Below are 19,533 nucleotides of genomic sequence, written 5' to 3'. Positions count from 1 at the left end.
TGAGTTTTCTTTCTGTCTCTTTGGATTAAAAGCAGAAATTCCCATCTGTATACCCCAGCCAAGGTCCCACAGGCTGAAAGACTGGGGGCAGGGGAACCACATAGCTTCAGTCCCTAGTAGCGCCAGGCCTGGAGGAGGGGCCACGTAGCCCATGGTGCTGGATCCTCTACCCTCAGGGCACCAGACACTGAGGAAGGACTTGAGGCTCCCTGGGGTGAGCGTCATTTCCTTCATATCGCCAGCAGGGGGCGCTGCCTTCCCACAGACAGGGCCTTGTCTGCCTGTGTCGGGTGGCTCAGCTCAGAGCACACCCAGGGCAGACCCCAAGGGTCTGGGCTGCTTGGCTATGCCCTCCATCCAAGGCTCCAGCCCCACCTCCTGGCAAAGTGGTGGGTCAGGGTCTACTGTGGTCTACAGGGCCTGGGTGCACCTGGTAGTACCGTTGGGGCAAAATGAGGGTCCCTGAAAATGCATCTTGGGACCTCTCCCAGGCTGTCACAGACTCTGGTCTGCAGGGGCCAGGCAGAGCCAACTACAGAGCACATACCAGGTCCTGGTTCACTCCACCCCTGCCCTGACCCCACCAGGAAGCTAGGCACAGAGGGGGTGCGTGACCTGCCTGAAGCCACACAGCCCTCGGGCAACAGAGCCAGGGTTCAAATGTAAGGGGCAGTGCAGGCTGTGCTCCTAACTGCTGCCTGTGCTGCGAGCACGAGGAAGCAGGGTCTGTGGTGGCCAGAATGCCTGTGCCCTGCCTAGGGTCAGAGTGAGGGCCCAGGGCAGCTCATCTGCCAACTTTTCAAAAGAAGCCAGAAGCCCAAACAGAATTTCGTGTGAAAATTTCCAATATTTAAAACATTGCTTTGGTCAAACATTCTGCCTGCAGGCCAGACCTGCTCTCAGGCTCTGGTTTGGGACTGAGGATAGGGACACTGAGTTTCAGAAAGGGCCTTGGAGATCATCTAGCACTTTCTGTGACAATGGAAATGTTCTCATTTCCATTGCAGTAGCCACTAGCCACAAGTGGTTTCTAAGCACTTGAAATGTGGCTACTGTAACTGAGGAACTAAATTTTTCTTTAGTTAATAATTTAAATGTAAACAGCCACACGTGGCCCGTGGCTACCACAATGGACAGTGCAGATCAAGAGCATCTGGAAATGTGGCGGTTTGGGATTGCCACAATGAGCAGGCGCTGCTGGGCGGGCAGAAATGCTAAATTTCCTGTATGTGCTGGACAGTACGCACAAGAGACCTACCCTCCCTCAACGGGGCTCCTCGAGCACCTGCCCCAAGTCCAACCGGTCAATTGACTACAGGCCAAACAGAGGCTCACTGGGGCCTGGTGAGGCTAAGGCGGAAACCCAGGCCTGAGGCATCCCCAGAGTGGGTGGGGGAGAACCGGCCCGCAGCCAGCTCCTGGGCTTCTGGCCCAGGCCCGGGGGTGGGAACCGCCTGGGCTGGGTGACCCCCACCTGCCACAGGCTTGGGCCTGTTCCCTGGGACCCCCTTCCCAAGGGGAGACTATACAGGAACCCTGTGCCATTGCCCCGAGGTTGAGGGGGAGGCTGACTCTGGTGGTGAGCCCACCCCTCTCCTCACCAGGCAAATGAGGCTTGTGGACAATAGGACAGGGAGGGCCCCACCTGCCCTATCTGCTCCTGGCAGATCATGCCAGGGCCTCACACTGGCCCCTTTGGGGTCTCCTGAGCTGTACAGTTGGGGACAACTGCCAATGCTCAGACTGGGGGGTCCTCCTCAGGGAAGGAAGACTCTGGTTCCAGGTCTGGAGTTAGGGACAAAGGCTGCCCCAAGGGGGCTCCCCGGCACCTCCCCACAGGTCCCAGAAATGGGGGATCTGCTGCCAAGCACAGAGTGGCTTTCTCTGCTCACCCCTCCCTACTTCCTGAGCCAGGTCCAAAATTGATTAAAACTAAGTAAAAAGCGCTGCCCAGGGAATGACAAAATTGCTAAAATTCTCTTTTCTTCCCTCATTCTATTGTTCTCTCTCCATCTGGTGCTCCAGAGATCAGCTAAAGTCACTGGTTACTGTGGAAACCACCCCCGGCTGTACCCCCTGTGCCCGCCCGTTGCAGCCGCCTGCCTGCCCCCAGGCCCAAGGGCTCCAGCTCCGCTTGTCCAGCTCCTGCTCCCCCAACCACTCCCAGACACACCTGCCTGCTCAGGGGCCCTGGACCCCCGCTGGGACTCCTTCCTCCTACCTCCTGGAGCCTAAGACACAGGGAACATGGGGGGAGACAAACTTTCCCTAAACTCTGACTTGGCCCCCAAACGTCCAAGCAAAGTGAGCAAAGAAAGTAAAGGAGGCAGCGGAAACAGGGTTAGCAGGGAGGGCTCGTGGCAGTGGTCCCCAGAGCGCACGACCGCAGAGCTGTGAGCAGCCCAGGCAGGCGGCAGGAGGGAGGGAGCGATGGAACCCTGAAGCCTGGTGCCAGCCCAGAGCTGGGAGGGGAGGCCCGCCTGCTGTCCCTTCCTCTCGCACCCCCTCCCGCCTCTGCCAGCAGGGCTCTCTCGGCCTCCCTGGCACAGAGCAGAGGGGGCTGGCTCCAGCCCCTGCTCGGAGCCATTGTTTTTCTTCTCAACACCCCCAAGTTCAAGTTCATCTGGGTGTTACATCATGTCTGGTTGCTCCTGGAAACCAGACGGGTCAGACGTGACTCTGGGGAAAGGGGGTGGGAAGCTGGAGGGGGTTGAAGTTCTCTTCCCCTCCCCTCCTTGCCACTAGGGAGCTCTGAAGTTTGAAGTTTGACAAAGTTTTTTGGCTTTTTTTTTTTTTTTTTTTTGAGGGAAGGAAAGGAAAAGAAAAAAAAAAAAAAACAATCTCAAACCACACACACAACTTCCATCCACCAACTTTCTCTGGACTCAGGCCCCAGAACAGAGGCAGAGCAGGAGATGAGAGGTGGCCCCAGGGGCTCTTGAGAGAGGTGGATTTCCCAGGGCTGAGGACACCTCCAAGGTGGTGTTTTTGTAAAATGTGCAAAAGAAAGATCTTTGCATGTTCTTTTTCAAAACCCTGGGCTGTAAAAGCCTCAGGCCCCCTAAAGCTGCCTCTGTCCTCCTCCTGAGATGGGTCTTCCCTGTGCCCCCAAGGGCACTGGGCTCTGTGGGCACTGGCCTCTGGGGTCTCCACCTGGAGGGCTAAGAGTAGTCTTATGTCCTGCTTGCGACGGGGATCTGTCTCCTGGTGAGAACTAAGGGTGGTGTCAGCAGGGGATAGGAGCAAGGATGAGGTCTCCAGCATGCTGGCCTTCTCCCTAACAGGACTCCTGGAGACTTGGGTGAGGGGCCTCTAGGGTGGCGGCCTGCCCTGCCCTGCCCTCAGTGCCAGTTCTGGGCACGCAGCCCACCAGGCCCTCTGTCCCTCCTCCACCCGTCACCCAGCCCACCCAAAGCCAGGGGAAAGGGGAGGGCTAGGGGCCAGGGCTTCCAGTCGGGGCAGGTGAAAGCAGTGAGGCAGACTCTATTCTCCTCCCGATGGGCCTCAGGCTTCCATCTTTGCTTCTACCAGGCCTGGCCCAGAGGGCCTCTAGACTTGGGTCCTTGGCCGCCTTCCCCAGGGCCAGGGCTGTCAGAGCTAATTATCCAATTAGCTGATTAGCCAGGGAGGCTGGGGGCTGCCTGGGGAGACAGGCTCAGCTGGGCGTGCAAAAGCCTGGGCCCTCCAGCCCCACCTCAGACCTCTCTCTCCCTGTTAGCCCCAAGGACTCCAGGCTCTTCCCTAACACCAAGATGCCCCCCAACCCTGACTACTCCCCTGGTCCCTGCATCCAGGTGGTGGGCAGGGTCTCCTACCTGAGACTGCTGTGGGATGTTCAGAAAGTTGCCGTCCCGGGGTCCGATGCTGACAAACCGGTTGGCAGAGGAGGCGCCTGTCGTTGCGAATGCTGTGGGGAGCAGGGGAGAGAGGGAGAGACCCTGTCAGGCCTTGGGGCCCACCTGGGCACTGCCCCTCGGGGCTGCTGAGAGAGGGAGAGACTGAGTTAGACCATGCTGCCTGAGTTTAGGCTGGCAGTGGGAAGGACGGGCCAGAGGGGCATCTGAGCTGAAGGCCAGGCTCCGAGCCTGCCCCCCACTACAGAGGGATACCCTCATCCTCTCACTGACCAGGAACACACACTACACCCCCGACACACACCCACTCAGAAGCCACAGTCTCAGCCAGGCATCCTTTTTCACAGCTGGGATGAGGGAGAGGCCCTGGAGGCTGAGACAAAAGTCTCTTGGACCCAGTTCCACCCGCTAGTGAGGCACTGGGCAGGGCTGGGGATAGCCCTGGTCCCCAAGTACCCTCAGTGGATAACCCTGCTTTCCCACTGGCCCCTCTCAGGTACTGAAGAGAGGGGGCCAGGGGAGGGTGGAGGCTTTGGCAGTCCGGCCCCACCCTGCTTCGGGAAGGCCTTCCCAGCCAGGCTACCTCTCCAACCTGGGTGGCCTAGCTAGATGCTACACCTCTTACCACTCTGGGCAGGCCCAAGGACCAGGCAGGCAGGCTTGGGGAACCCAAAGGGTGCCCAATGGAGGTCTGAGCCAGGTAGGGCAGGGTCAGAGAAGGGCCTAGAGCTGGCTGCCTGGCTTGGGCCCAGGGGTGGCAAGGCTCAGGCCTATGGCATTCTCCTCCTCTGACTGATGCACCAGGTCCAACAGGCCTGTGGTTCCAGGACCAAGGCAATAGAGGAGGAGGAGGCTGGAGAGCCTGGCAGAGCCCTAGGGCTCAGATGCCTGGGAGCAGCCATCCTGGGGCCCAAGGACAAAATGATCTCAACAGCCCTGAGTTCCTCTCAGGTTGTCCAGATGGAGCCCTGCTGGAGGGAACAGGCCCTGCACCCCCAGAAGGGAAGATGCCCCCAGAGGAGGCAAGGAGTGTCACAGGTTACCTGGAAGGCCCGCCGCTGCCCTGCACCAGACACACCCAGGAACTCCATGCTCACCAGATTCTGCCCACCTCTCTCCAGAAGTGGCCCCCGAACCCTGTAGCCCAGCTCCCATCCCCCACCCTGCCCACCTCCAATGACTGTGACTTCATGTCTTATGGTGGATGCAGATGGGAAGATGGCATGAAGAGGATGGAGAGGGGAAAAGAACTCAAACCACGAGAAAGGAGGAGAGACAAAGCGAGCGGAGAGCAGTGTGAGATGGGCCACCCCTCCCACCGCCACCGAACTGCCCTGGCCTGTGGCCTGCCCACCCCCAGAGCTGCCCACCCTGGCCCACAGACAGCACCCGCCCCATCCTCCTGTCCTTCACGCCGGGTCTACCTGGGACCTCTCGACTGACTTTTCTTCTTTTCCCTTTGACAAAATTTGTCATTGGTTTAAGAGGAAAAAAAAAGAAAAGAAAAGAAAAGGAAAGAGAGACAGAGAGAGAGATGAAGTAAGCCAAAGCCCACAGCCCTCCCTCGTCCTTGGAACATCTAACCTGGGAAAGGAATTGCGGAGAAGGGACGGGAGAGGGATGGAAGGGGGGGGAAAAAAAAGAGGAACAACGAGAAACCAAATGTGAGACTGAGGGGGAAGGGGTCGGGGCTGGCCTGCTGCGTCTTTGAGGCCCAAGGGCCCAGGGATGGAGGTGAGGGGCAAGGCAAAAAGGGGATGGTGGTGGCGTCGCCTTGTGGTTACATTTGATTTTCTTGGTGTGGGGGGAACAACGAAACAACAAAAAAATTAAAAAACAAAAACAAAAAACAAAAAACAAAAAACAGCAATCAGGCATGAAGATGGCATGGCTGTGCCTCCCCGCCCCCTCCCACCCCCGCCAGCACCCCTGGCCTGCGCGCCCCAGCTGTGCTCTCCCTCCCGCCCCCCAGAGGGGCCTGGGCCAGGGGCCCCGGCTGGGAGCAGCGGGCAGGGGGCTCGTGGGGTGCTGGCTGGTGCGACTGAGGCCCGGGAGGGAGGCTGTGGTTGGGGGGCTCGGCTCTGCTCTTGTCCATGGTGCTCTGGGTTGGGGGGCTTTGGTGGTGGGGAGGGGGAAGGCTTTTCTTTTTGCAGTGGAGACTGTTTGGACGGGCCGGGGACGCTGGGCGTTGTGGTTTCGGTTTCATCGTCCACTTACAAGGTGATGGAGGAGTCAAGGCGGCGCCGTCTGGGGCAGTGCTGGTGGATTTGGAATCAGGCATAGGAAGGGGCACAGGTCTGGCCACTGGAGGCGGCGGCGGTAGCAAAAATGACCCCGGGACTTTGCCCTGGCCGCTACCGTTGGGCTGCGAACAACATAAATAGAGTGACGCATGAAGGCACATCACACACAGACACACGCTCCCCTGCGCGGCCGCGCCAGCTCGCTCCTGAGAGCGGGCGCTCCCGGTGGAAGATCCAGGATTGGGTCCTCTCCTCCAGGGCACAGGATGGGTGAGGGTGTAAGGCCTCTATTTGGTCTCTCAGGTGTTTCTCTTTTTTTTTTTTTTTTTTTTGGTCCTCTTTTGAAGTTGTGGGAGGGAGGGAGGGGGTGTTCGACGGGTGGTTTGTTACTTCTTAGGGAAAATGTTTTAGGTACCAAAATGTGCCACCTAGCAAATACGTGCAGCTGCACCTAGAACTCTCACACTCCTGAAGACCATCTCCTACAGCAGGAAAGATGAGCGCGCTCACCCTGCTCCCCCAGCTCCCCAAAGCACATGCCTGCCTGCCTCTGAGGGCTGTCGGGCTGAGCTGGTTCACCTAACCAAGGACGGCAGGCCTGCCAGCACCCACCCCACAACATGTCCTCAGGAGGCCACCAGAAGTTGAGGAGCTCGTCCTCGGCTCCAGCAGCCTGGGTCCTCACTGCCTGTGGGTGGTAGGGTGCTGACCTGTTCTCTCAAGAATGGCCAGGGAAGAAAATCCGTCGCTGCCAGCTCTAGTGCCCGTGAGGTTCTTCAGGAGGACTTCCCTGTACAACGCCCTCAGACGCCATGGATGCTCGGCTGCCAGGATACATTCCTTGTCCTTTATGCCCTCATTTGCTTCTAACTGGATTTTCTCCTCCAGGCCCTGTGCATGGCCTTGCGTGGGTTGGCCTTCTGGCTTCAGGACACATAGGTGCCAAAGGACAGACAGAGGCGCCCCTGCCTCTCCCAGGCAGGTTCCTTGGAGAGACCTCCCTGGAGGTTTGGGCACACACCTCCTGCTGCTCTGAACAGGACCCTGATGACCACTGCAGCGTGGGCTCAGGAAGGCCTGGCCTGCGCTCTTCATCCGAAACCAGCACCTCTCCTGTGGGATAGAGTTCCGCCCTTCCGGGCACCCGGATGCGAGACCCAGAGAGGATCCTGTGTGCTCCTCCTCCTATCGGTGAGCAAGCCCCGAGGAGCCCATCCCCTTGATGTCTCCAGCCAGTGCCTCGTTCTGTCCTCACAGATTTCAGCTGGACGATGACAATGAGCTGGTGTATGGGGCTCCCCTGTGCTGAGACTGTGCTTATCAGCTCAGGACCCTCAGTGTCCAGCCCTGGACCAGGTGCTTTAGTTCTGTTGTGTAACCCCTGACCCACCCCAGAAAGCATCAGTTCTCACCCAGGGGTAATTCTGTCCCCCTCAAGGAGACACTGGCAATGTCTGGAGACACTTTCAGTTGTCACAACAAAGGGGCTGGAGGGGCTGGGTGGAGGCCAGGATGCTCCTCGACATCCTGCGGTGCACAGGACAGCCCCAACAACAAAGGATCATCAGTCCAAGCATTACCAGGCCTGCCCTGGGAAGCCTTGCCACAAAGGAAGCTCTATTCTCCTTATTTCACAACTGAGGAAACTGAGGCTCTGGGCCATTAAATGGTTTATCCTAAGTCACCCAGCTGCAACTGGCCAGACCTGGAATTCACAGCCATGTCTGCCTGACTCCAGGGATGCTAGGATTCTTTCCACCAGGCTCATCAATCCTCTCCCCCAAATCCACATCAGCTCAGGTTTCTCCAGTCCTCTGAAACCTTCCACGGCCCCAGCTATACCCAACATGAAGTCCAATCTCCTCAGTTGGGCATTCAAGGCCCCCACGGATGCCTCTACTGGTCCAGCCCCTACCGCCCCTCTGCACTTCCCATTCCAAACTGACTGGGGTTTCCAGAACACAGGCCGAGCAGGCAGGACTGCACGCTGGCTTGCTGCAAAGCTCTCTGTATGAAAGACTATTTCCCACACCCTTCAAGACCTGCTCAAAAAACGCTGTCCCCTCTGTGGGGACCAGCCAGATCCCCTGAATCACAACCTATCTTTCTCTGCCCTGTTTCTCTAGGACATTCTTGATCTCACTGGAACCTTCAAAACAGGCCACTCCCCCATCCCTGCCAGCTCCCCAACAAGTCGGCAGAAGCATGCAGCACTCAAGTACCACTAAGCATGTGGGATCGACTTGTCCTTCCTGCTGCACTTTAAAGTCACGGAAGCCCAGGCTGGCCTGTGCAGCCGCGCCCTTCTGAACTCTGGCTTCTCTGCCCACTGTTTTTTTACCACGATGACCAGCATCTAGGTCTGACACACTGTCCCTCTAAATGGTTCCTTTGACCCATTCCTGCCCACTCCAAGGGTGACAACTCTCAGTGGCCCTTGACAAAAGCAAACAGTGGCTGCTGGTCCCCATATGTGTCATGGGCTGGAGAACTTTTGTGCAGGTGTTGTTTTGGAAAGGGACCCTTAGTTCCAGGTAACAGTGCAGGTCAGAGCGTGGGGGTTTGCAGCGCTGCAGAGAAAGGTGATGCGACGCCTCCCCTCATCTCCATGCCTGCCTAGAAGGAGGGAATGGGACGGTCTGATCACAGCCTCACTCCTCCTCTCCAGGTGTCCCGAGCTCAGGCTCCCAGGGGACTGGGACACAGAGGCCTTCCAAGCAACCACAGGACGGCCTCTGCCTTCCTCCAGCTTCAGAGCCTGTCTCCCCGAGGAGTATCTAAATCGTTAATCCCACCCGATAATGCTAATCCCCGCCTGATATGGCCAGACATTGAAACCTGCTGATTTACAACATTCAGTTTCTAGATGTAACTTCCAACCAGGCTGGCATGTCTCAGCTCTGATTGGGGTACAGTTGAGGTTTTAAAAACCTCAAGGTCTTGTGACTGTGCAGTGCCTTAAAACCTCAGGAGTTAGGAGCTAGAAGGAGCCTGGAAGGTGGTATAGCTCCTCAATTTTTTTTTTTTTTTTTTTTTTTTGAGATGGATTCTCACTCTGTCGCCCAGGCTGGAGTGCAGTGGTGCAATCTCGGCTCACTGCAACCTCCGCCTCCCGGGTTCAAGCGATTCTCCTGCCTCAGCCTCCCAAGTAGCTGGGATTACAGGCACCCACCATCATGCCCGGCTAATTTTTGTATTTTTAGTAGAGACAGGGTTTCTCCATGTTGGTCAGGCTGGTCTCGAACTCCCAACCTCAGATGATCCGCCCACCTCGGCCTCCCAAAGTGCTGGGATTACAGGTATAAGCCACCACGCCCGACCAGCTCCTCACTTTCACCTTACAGATGAACACGTGGGCCTGGCTGTTCAGACATTGATGGTCAAGACTGAGCCAGGACCAGGCATCCTGCCTCCCGGAGTCATGCTCTCCCATTGGGCCCTGTGATTTCTCCATCATGTTCACTTGGCAGTCTCTTCCTTCTCCCTGAAACACAGCTAACCAGGCATCCTCTTAACTGCCCTTTGCATCTCCTCTGCATAGTGTCTCCACATGGCCTTGGCTGTTATTACCCTAGGGTCCAAGGCCATGGCTATAGGTGTGCCCTGGGAACCCTTCTGCAATTGTCTGTAAAATTCTGGGTTTTTTTTGTTTTTGTTTTTGTTTTGTACACAGAGTCTCACTCGGTCGCCCAGACTGGAGTGCAGTGGCGCAATCTTGGCTCACTGCAACCTCTGCCTCCCGGGTTCAAGCGATTCTTCTGCCTCAGCCTCCCAAGTAGCTGGGACTACAGGCACACGCCACCACGTCCAGCTAATTTTTTGTATTTTAGTAGAGAGGGGTTTTACCGTGTTGCCCAGGCTGGTCTCGAACTCCTGAGCTCAGGCAATCATCTGCCTGCCTCAGCCTCCCAAAGTGCTAGGATTACAGGTGTGAGCCACCGCGCCCAGCCTAAAATTCTTCTATGCAGACATTTTCCTGCAAAACTGATCTGTGACTTCTGATTCTCAAGGAGGTTAGAAACAGCATCAGCATCACCTAGAAAGTTGGGAAAAATGCTAATTCTTAGTCCCCACCCCAGACCTGCTGAATCAGATGCTCTGGGGGTGAGGCAAAGCCATCTGTGTGTTAGCCAGGGCTCTAGTTGACTCTCGCGCATGCCAAGTCTGAGAAGCACTGCTTAACAGTGGCTGTAGTGCAAGCACAGCTGGGCGCTGCCACTCCCTACCCACTGGATCAGTGGCGGAGCCGGGCCCTCTGGCTCTCTGCAGCTATGCATCAGCCTCTTGTGTAGCACAGTGCTGTCTCTAGCCTCCTCCCAGAAGCTGGGCGTGGGCTCCATCAAGCAGGCTCCCCGCTGAGCCCCCTCTCCCTCTCTTCAGTACAACAGGCCACACAAGGAAACTCAGAAGTTGCTCCCCAGCTGGGCCACACTCCTTGCTTAATCAAGGTGCCTGTTTGTGGTGTTTTGTCCATGGTCTGCTTGGAGCAAGTGCCTGCCTCAGGAAGAGAAGCTTCTAGGCAAAATGAGTCCTCTGTCGTTTTTTTAAAAACTATGGCTCTATATCAGAGTCCTCAATCTTGAACAGTCAAGTCAAGGGAGAGGCTCAGGACCCAGCCCTCAGGACCACAGGCTCAGAATGGCCAGGGGACTAAATGACCCACTTTCTCAAGGGTTCTGTGGTTAGGTTTGGCTCCTTGGCCTAACCTTGGCTGGTCTCTAGGCCAGCCTGAATTTGACTCCAAATCCTGGCTGCCTCGGTAGTTAAGAAAGCAGGTAAGGTAATGTTCCAGGCCTCTCTGCGGCATATCCCAGACCCCAGGCCCCTTGGGGGCTGGGCATAGGCTGGTAGCTCCCCGTGAACTCTGCTGGCATCTCTGATGCAAGCACAGCAGCTGTCAGAGGTCAGGTCTGCTCTTCCCTCCATGGCCCTAAAAGTGGACAGAGCTTGTCCAGAGAGAGGTGGGCGAAGCTACCAGTACGCTAAGGAGCTGCAGAGTCAGCCAAGAGAAACCCTCGACGGGCAAAGGGAGAAGGGAGACGAGGAGGAAAGGAGAAGGAGGGGAACAGGAGGGAGGGAAGAGGACTGGCTTCCCTTAGGGACAGAGTGAGGAGGCGGAGCCACGGCCCCGCCGCAAATCAATACACCAGCACTTAGCAAATGCTCGCTCTGCCAGAGCACACCAAGGCAGCACGGGGCTGGTGGCAGCAGGCAGCCTCTGGTGTGGGCTTCCGGGATGCCTTTCCCCACCACAGCCCTTTGAGCATCCTCCCTGCCTGACCTCTCGCAGCAGGCTTCCAGGCTGGGAGGGCTGGCTACAGAGGAGCTAGAGCTTCTCCTATTACAGCATGCTGCTGAGGCTCTGGATTTTTCCCAGAGGTCTAGAAACCTCCACATTCCAACCAGGGACCGTTGTCCCACTGAAGGGTCATCTCTGGCCCACCACCTCCTGGGATCATTCTTTCGCTGAGCAACCCTGAGTTTCTGTCAGTGACAGAGAAGGGCTCTGGGGGGAGCCAGTGTGTCTCCCAGGGCTGAGGAGCAGCAGGGTTTCACTCTAGAACCAGGACCGTCCTGGGAACCCTTTGTTAAAAGTTCTGCCAGCAGGAGTCTCCGTGGCAGCTATGTGGATCAGGGCTTTCCCTTGACACAGTGCTCCTCACTAGGGATGGTCTTGCCCTCCTGGGCACACTGAAATCTGGAGACTTTTTTTTATTATCAAGACTGGGGAGGAGGAGGTGCTCCTGGCATCTAGCAGGTGGAGGCCAGGGATATTGCTCAACATCCTACAGAGCACTGGATGGCCTCACACAATAGTGAATAAACAGCCCCAAATGTCAACAGTGCTGATACTGGGGAAACCCTGGTCTAAAATCTAGCAAATCCTTGCAGCCCCGAGGTTTAAGAGGAGCGCTGGGAGGTCAGGGCCCAGATCCAGGTTGGATCATCATGAGTTCACTCCTGCTGAGGGGGCAAGGACCATGGGAAAGGCAAGGAGCCTGACTGAGCAAGGGGGCCCAGATGCTGCCCCCACCTCTCCGGACCATGATAGACAAGCCCTGGCATAATACACAGACCCCCGTCCCCAGACCCAGAAAATCGAGGCGTTTGGTACTACCAGCTCCCTGCTGCTCCAGCCCCAGGTGGGCTCCTGGCTTTTGGGCCCTCTCCCTGTGAGCCCTGAGACAGACAGATAGATGTGGAGATGAGGCTGTAGCCGGGCTCCTGGGGCCCTCTGGACTCACCTGTCCGGTGGCCTGGCCCGAGCCATCCGAGCACACAAACTGCACAAACTCCTTCAGTGAGTCCTGCCCGTGGTGGTGGTGGTAGCGGATGGTCGGGTGCGTGAAATACGGGCTCGACTGCTGGATGATGGACGTGGAGGGGAAGTGCAGGGCTGATGCTGTGGCCCGGGGGCTCCCTGAATGCACGTGGGCAGGGAAAAAAGGGCGTCAGGGCCAAGGAGGCAGCCAATGGGAGGGACAGGAGAGGAGGGGAGCTGCCGGTCAGAGGGTCCTGAGGATCCTGAGCAGGTAAGGCAGCCGCCACAGGCACAAAAGTTAAGGCGGCACAAAAAAGTCAGTCATCAGGATCCATGATGTTTTAATGCAATAAAAAAAAATAATAATAATAATAATCAAATAGGCAAACTAGGGTCCAAAGGCCAGCCATTTGTTTTTGTAAATAAAGTTTGATCACAACCAGCGCTGGGAGATTAGGATGAGGCAGATGAGGCAGGGTAGGATCTTGTCTTTATTTTATTTGGCTTTTTAAAAAAGTGTTATTATTATTATTTGAGACAGGGTCTTGCTCTGTCATCCAGACTGGAGTGCAGTGGCACAAACACGGATCACGGCAAGCAATCCTCCTGGGCTCATGCAATCCTCCCGCCTCAGCCCCCCAAGTAACCAGCACTACAGGTGCACGCCACCAGGCCTGGTAGATTTTTGCTTTTTTTTTTTTTCTAGAGATGAGATTTTGCCATATTGTCCTGGTTAATCTCAAACTCCTGGGCTCAAGTGATCTGCCTGCCTTGGCCTCCCAAAGTGCTGGGATTACAGGCATGAGCCACTGTGCCCAGCCTAAAGAATTTTTTTTTTTTTTGAGACTGAGTCTCGCTCTCTCACCCAGGCTGGAGTGCAGTGGCGTGATCTCAGCTCACTGCAAGCTCTGCCTCCCGGGTTCACGCCATTCTCCTGCCTCAGCCTCCCGAGTAGCTGGGACTACAGGCGCCCACCACCATGCCCGGCTAATTTTTTGTATTTTTAGTAGAGACAGGGTTTCACCGTGTTAGCCAGAATGGTCTCGATCTCCTGACCTTGTGATCCGCCCACCTCAGCCTCCCAAAGTGCTGGGATTACAGGCGTGAGATACCGCGCCCAGCCAGTATCTTTTAAATAGAGACAGGATCTCGCCCTGTCATCCAGGCTGTAGTGCAGTGGCATGATCACAGCTCACTGCAGCCTCGAACTCCTGGCCTCAAGCAGTCTTCCTGCCTTGGCTTCCCAAAGTACAGCGATTACAAGCATGAGCCACCGTGCCCAGCCTCAACATTTTAAACCATTTTAAACAAAGACATGGCTGAGTGCTGTGGCTCATACCTGTAATCCCAGTGCTTTGGGAGGCCAAGGTGGGAGGATCACTTGATCCAGGAGTTGGAGGTCAGCCTGGGAAACATAACAAGACCTCGTCTCTACAACAAACATTTAAAAATTAGCCAGGGTGGCACACAGGAGGGATCACTTGAGTCTGGGAATTCAAGGCTTCAGTGAGCTATAATCATGCCACTGCATTCAGCCTGAGTAATAGAGCAGGAAACTGTCTTTGAAAAAAGAAAAAGAAAAACAAACAAAAAAACTGGTGTTTGCTTATCATACCCTTTTTTTGCAATAGTTTGGATTTTAAAACATATTCCATTAAAATATTATTTATCTTGATGACTGAGTTTTTGATACTTGCTGACACTCTGCACCTAAGGTGAGTGCCTCACTAGCCCTGCCTTAATTCAGGCCCTGGGTGGGAGACTGGGTGGGGGACAAGAGGAGGCAGAGGGTTCCCTGGGGCTCTGGATGAAGACAAAGCCAGCATCTGCTCAGGATGGCCGTCTGACATATGCACACACATCTCCTGAGTGCGAGCTGGTGTGCACCCAGCCACCGCCACCTAGGCGGTGTTCTCATGTGCTCAGCCTCATCACTCACACACGTGTCCTCACATACGCGTCCTTGCACACGCAATTCCCAACCCAGAGCAGGCCCCAGCTCTTCCTCCTCCCGTCTGTTTCCAATCAGCTCGCTCTTGCTCTCGGTTTCATTAGGGGGCTGAGGAAACTTGGCTTCTCTCTGGAGTTCATAAAAGCTGAGGTGGAGCCGGAGGAGCCAGGCCTGCACCCTCCTGCTGCCTGTGTAGAGGGCCTGGGCTCCCCACCCCCACCTTGCGGCCACCACACCCTGCCCCAGCACCGGCTGCCTCTGGGCTCCCAGCCAGGAGGCCCCAAGGAGGAAGCCAGGAGGTAAACCTCCTCATTTTCTGTGTCCTACATACGAGCCCAGGAGATGGCAGGCGGACATAGGGCCATATCCAGAAAAAGTCCAGGCCTCTTGCTGCCAGGTGGGTGCCCAGAGAGGGAAGAAGAAAGTGAAGGAGTGACAGGGCTGAGGTCTCAGCTCCCACAGCCTCCTGCCTGATCCTATCTCCTCAGGGCGATCTAGGTGTTCTCATCCTGAGCACCTTCTCAACTGGGACACTGAAGTCAGAGAGCAGCCCCACGGCAGTGAGCAGTTCCTTTTCCTGGGGAGCAGCCCAGGTACCACCTGTCCCCTAGACCCAGCCCTTCCTTTCTAGAAAGCGGCAGGGAGGCCCAGACAAGGTAGCTACTTGCCGCAGGAGCCTGGGCTCCTTAGGAGTACTCTTCTCCATCCAGGCCCCACATCAACCTGGGCTCATGCTGGCAAAAAACCAGAGCCTGGGCTCAGCCAGGAGCTGGGAGAGAGGAGCCGGCAGGAGGGCAGAGCAGAAGGCTGTGCCTTCCCGCCCACAGCTGGCAGGACAAAAGGAGAACTGGGCCAGAGTTGGGGAGGACTCGGGACAGGCTTGTGTTGTATGTAGCACCCATGCACGTGAGGAGTGAGAAGTGGGAGGTTGCTCAGGAGCCAGGTGGGCAGCTCAGGGGCCCGGCCTGGTCCTCGATGAGGTGCTACGTGAAGCAGGGGCCGGCTCTCATGCCCACCCGCTGCTGCACCATGGCCCACTCGGAGAGCGTGGGGCTGTCACTCGGGGTCAGCTCTGGCCCCTTCACCTGGCCAGCTGCCCCTAGATACTCAGCCACCTCCCCAACTGCCCCCCTCCGGGGCCCCCCATTTCTCACCTGGTCTGACTCCAGCAAGCACAGGCAGCGGGTGGTGGGTGAAAGCCATGCGCGGGGAGCTGCCCTGAGAGGAGAGGGCACTGCAGAAGTCCAGCTTTCCTGACTTCTTTAGAGAAGCCGGGCCTGGGGGGAGGAAGCAGCAACACAGGGCAGGTTTAGCTGGGCTGGGGTGGGCGCGGGGAAGGCGGGAAGCCAGCAGCTCGCTCCTTCTCTCCTCAGCCCCTCCCCACTGCCCCTTCCTCCACTGTGCTCCCTCCTGCTGCTCCTTGCCCAGTCCCAGGCCTTGTTCTAGGCCTGGTTCGGAGGCCCTGTGTGTAGGCCAGCCAAGGGGTGCTTCTAACCAGAGAGGAAAATGAGGCCCCTGGGTAATGTGGGGTGGTGTGTGCCAGGTAGGGGGTGAGCAAGGGCCCCAGCCTGTGCCCTGGCAAGCAGGTAATGAAGTGAAACGGTGGGATGCAGGACCAACATTGGGAAAGGAGTGCAGGAGGAATCCCAGGGCGCCAGCTTGAGAGCCGGGAAGGGGTAAGTTTGGGAGGGACAGGCTGGGGTCTATGCCATGGTGCCCTGGGCCATGGGAGGTTCTGGTGGGAAGAAGCCAGGGCCCCGTTTAGGGAAGGGAGCACACAGCCATGAGCCCTCAGGAGGGACACAATGCCCAGCGAGAGAGCAGGGACAGAGGCCAGAGGACCTGGAGAGTCCTTGGGCTGCTCAGGCCTAGCCGGGCTGTGCAGGCAGAGCCAGAGGGGAGAAGACTCCCCCAGCCAGGGGACCCAGAAGCTCAGCTGCCATAGGATGGATAATTTCAGGGCTCTGCCCTGCTTCTGGTGCCAGAGGTGTGGGTGGCATTCAGCATGAAACAAGGGCACAGAGAACACCTTGTTTGACGTCTGTCTTTAGAAATTCATCTCTGCCCAGTGGCCACAGCATCCAAATGACAAAGCAGGGCCCCCAGGGGGCCAGGTTCTTCTGGAAAGATCAGCTCCCATCTTGGGCTGAGCTTTAAGGTTGTGCCCAGGCTGGGAAGGATAAGGTAGAGTTGGGGCAGATCTCACAGCTGCCACCCTTGGAGGACAAATCAAGTCAGTTTGGGTGAGGGGTGGAGGGGCTACAGAACAGAGAAATAAAGAGCCATCTTAACTGCAGAGGGAAGGGGCGGGGGAAGGGCGAACTCCCAGCCGCCAGCAGAGGTGTTATCTGGCAGCAGCTGTGTGCCACCTGATAGCTGGCACAGTGGGGAGGGGGGAGCATCCTACCAGCTGTGCACAGCTGTCCCCATGGCCGCACAGTGCCTCCCCAGCTGTTCCCTGTCCTGCAGCTGGGCTGCTTAATTGGCAATTTGTTGCAGCCCATGGAAACAACACACAGCGGGGTGAGGGGAAAAGGGAGCCAGAGGGTGCTGCGGGAGGATGTTGAGGGGCCGTGCGTGGCAGGACTGCCGGAAGGAGCAGAAATGCAGAAATGGCAGGCGCAAAAGCAGACAGCCAAGAAAGGAGAGAGCAGGAGCCAGGAAGAGGGGGGCTCCTCAGGAATTAGGTCTGGGCACAGGAGCCCAGGAGCCCTTGCCCCAGGAGCCAGCTGCAGACACAGTCCTCTATGCACCCCAGGGGCAGTCCTTGCAGAAGGGGTCACCTACTGAGGCCCCGGCCAGGGACCCAGGATGTAGCCCAAGAGTCTCCCGGGCCTTCTCAACTCCTCTCTCTGCCTCTCAAGGCTCCCCTAGGGAAGCATCTGGCCCATGCTGGCCCAAGTCCCTGCCTGCCACGAGGAGAGCCTGGGAGGGGCCCCAGAGTCACGCAAGGAAGCCTTCTCACAGAGGCCAGCCTCTGCTGGCCATCTAGAGGGTCTCCAGCCCACTCCCTCAGCCTGAGGCCTGGAGGCGAGCCCTCCTTTCCTCCTCCCAGGAGGAGGAGAAGCTGCCGGAACTTGCATTCGTTCTGGGGCAGCAGAAAAGCAGGAGTGCTTCCCAGCCCCACCTCGCTCCACCCCAGACTCTGCCTGCCCACTTGGCCCTTCCCAGTAGGGGCATATCTGGAAAACATCAGACAAAGTACCATTAGGTCAGACCCTCACCTTTTGGAGGAGGAGAATGATGCCCAGGGCCCAGGCCTGTCCAGAGCAGCCATGCCCTGTGCACAACCCACACGCGTGAGTCTGCACTCCCAGGCCCTGTCACACCCACAGTGAGGATAAACACAGGCTGTACCACTGGCACGTCAGCGGGGGACTCTTGCGGCCAGCCTCCTCACACACATGTGCTCATGCACATGCACACACACACACGCACGTGTTACATGCTGTCTTCCAGAGTCCTCTCTAGGTCTGTCTGCACCCTCAGTCAAGAATGGAGGTGAAGGGGGGTGGGTTCAACAAGAAGAAGATCCCTAGAGGGGACTGGGAAGGTCTGAGCTGGCTTCCTCTGTACTCTCTCCCCTTCGCTAGCTTCCCTACCTGGTCTCAAAAGGACTCTGCTCATTCTTCACTAGACACTGAGCCTCTCTCTGTGAAGCTGGGCCCTTGAGACCAGTGGTTCTCATCCTGGGAGGATTCCGTCCCACTAGGGAACGTCTGACAATGTCTGGAGGCATTTTTGGTCATCAAAACTGGGGGTGGGGGTTTTGCTGCTGGCATCTTGTAGGTGGAGGCCAGGGATGCTGCTAAACATCCTGCCATGCACAGAACAATCCCCCTACACAGAATGATGAGCCCCCAGGGTGAGAAACTGCTTTAAACCATGAGGCCACGGGGTGGGGCAACCTCTAGAGAAATACCAGGAGGGGCTGCGGCCATCCCACTGTGGGGCACCAGAGGCTTGGCACCCCCTCTGCTTCCCACCGCCATACCACGGGCTCTGCTGCTGACTCTCACAGCACCCCTCCTCACCTCCACTCCCTTCCTTCAGCCTGCTCTGCCCTCCCTGGAAGATCAGGAGGCAAGAAAACAGATGGGTAATGCCCCCCGACAGGGGGACAACTGGTGGGAGGCTCACCAGGTGAACTGAGAAGGGGACAAAAAGACTCTGGGCTGCCCTTGCTCTGGGTCAGGATTCCCCGCACCCATACCTGCATCCACATCGTTGGGCCACCCGCTGGACTGGCTGCTGCCAGCTGCTGGGGAACGGCCTGTCCCGGGATAGAACACGTCATCAACAGGGCTCTCCATCTCACTGTCATCGATGGACTTGGGGCGCTTGGTGGTGCTGGGGAAGAAAGAAAGGGTCACATGGGCCAAGGATGGGCTGAGGCTCCAGGGAGTGACCAAGTGTCCAGGCTAAAGAACTGTGCACAGATGGCCCTCTGGGTGGGGAGTGGTGCCGGCCGACAGCAACATTTCTGGGCACTCACTGCGTGCCCAACCCCAAGATCAGCCCTAGGGCCCCTCAAGCCATCAGCTTCAACCTGCTCCTCTTCCTCAAGCCCCTTCCCAATCTGTGATGCCACGGTCCTCCAAGCTGCCCACATCAGAGAAGTCGGCAAAACCCTCAGCTGCCTCCTGTATCCCACCTATGATTTCCTGGCAGCCCCCAGGGCTAGGGTGAGGTGAATGACGTACTCACAGGGACAAAAATGTCAGGGGGACAAAAATGCCATAAAACTCAGTCATCAATAAAGAATATTTTCGTTCCTTTTTTTTTTTTTTTTTTTAGATGGAGTCTCGCTCTGTCACCCAGGCTGGAGTGCAGTGGCGTGATCTCAGCTCACTGCAAGCTCCGCCTCCTGGGTTCACACCATTCTCCTGCCTCAGCCTCCCAAGTAGCTGGGACTACAGGTGCCCACCACCACGCCCGGCTAATTTTTTGTATTTTTTAGTAGAGATGGGGTTTCACCGTGTTAGCCAGGATGGTCTCAATCTCCTGACCTCGTGATCCGCCCATCTCGGCCTCCCAAAGTGCTGGGATTACAGGCGTGAGCCACCGAGCCTGGCCTAGTCCCATATTTAAAAAAAATCAAAATGAATGCCAAAAATCTCGCAATTAATATAAACACCCGTTTAAAAAAAAAAAAAAGTGGAGTGGACCCTGCCCAGCACAACTTGCCCTGGCCAGAACCCACATCCCTGCCTCCCAAGCAGC

General features: G+C 57.0%; 1 protein-coding gene across 16 annotated transcripts in view; it reads right to left on the bottom strand.

The window, feature by feature from the left end:
• Nucleotides 1-19,533, bottom strand: part of NFIX (nuclear factor I X) — a 103,300-nt gene that overhangs the window by 4,591 nt on the left and 79,176 nt on the right. For 6 of the 16 annotated variants that reach the window (XM_034945263.4, XM_008967687.4, XM_003814840.6 and 3 more), the window contains exons 6-10: nucleotides 18,524-18,660; nucleotides 15,465-15,587; nucleotides 12,343-12,518; nucleotides 6,072-6,219; nucleotides 3,816-3,907 (exon numbers count right to left, since the gene is read on the bottom strand). In XM_034945263.4, the coding sequence (XP_034801154.1) occupies nucleotides 3,816-3,907; nucleotides 6,072-6,219; nucleotides 12,343-12,518; nucleotides 15,465-15,587; nucleotides 18,524-18,660 (676 nt within the window). The remainder of the gene's footprint in view (nucleotides 1-3,815; nucleotides 3,908-6,071; nucleotides 6,220-12,342; nucleotides 12,519-15,464; nucleotides 15,588-18,523; nucleotides 18,661-19,533) is intronic. The other 10 variants (XM_063599934.1, XM_055103394.2, XM_008967686.5 and 7 more) reach the window with 4 other exon arrangements.

Source organism: Pan paniscus, chromosome 20, assembly GCF_029289425.2.
Source record: "Pan paniscus chromosome 20, NHGRI_mPanPan1-v2.0_pri, whole genome shotgun sequence".
NCBI lineage: Eukaryota > Metazoa > Chordata > Mammalia > Primates > Hominidae > Pan > Pan paniscus.
Note: the sequence above shows the minus strand (reverse complement) of the source record. Positions and strands in the feature narration are given on the sequence as shown.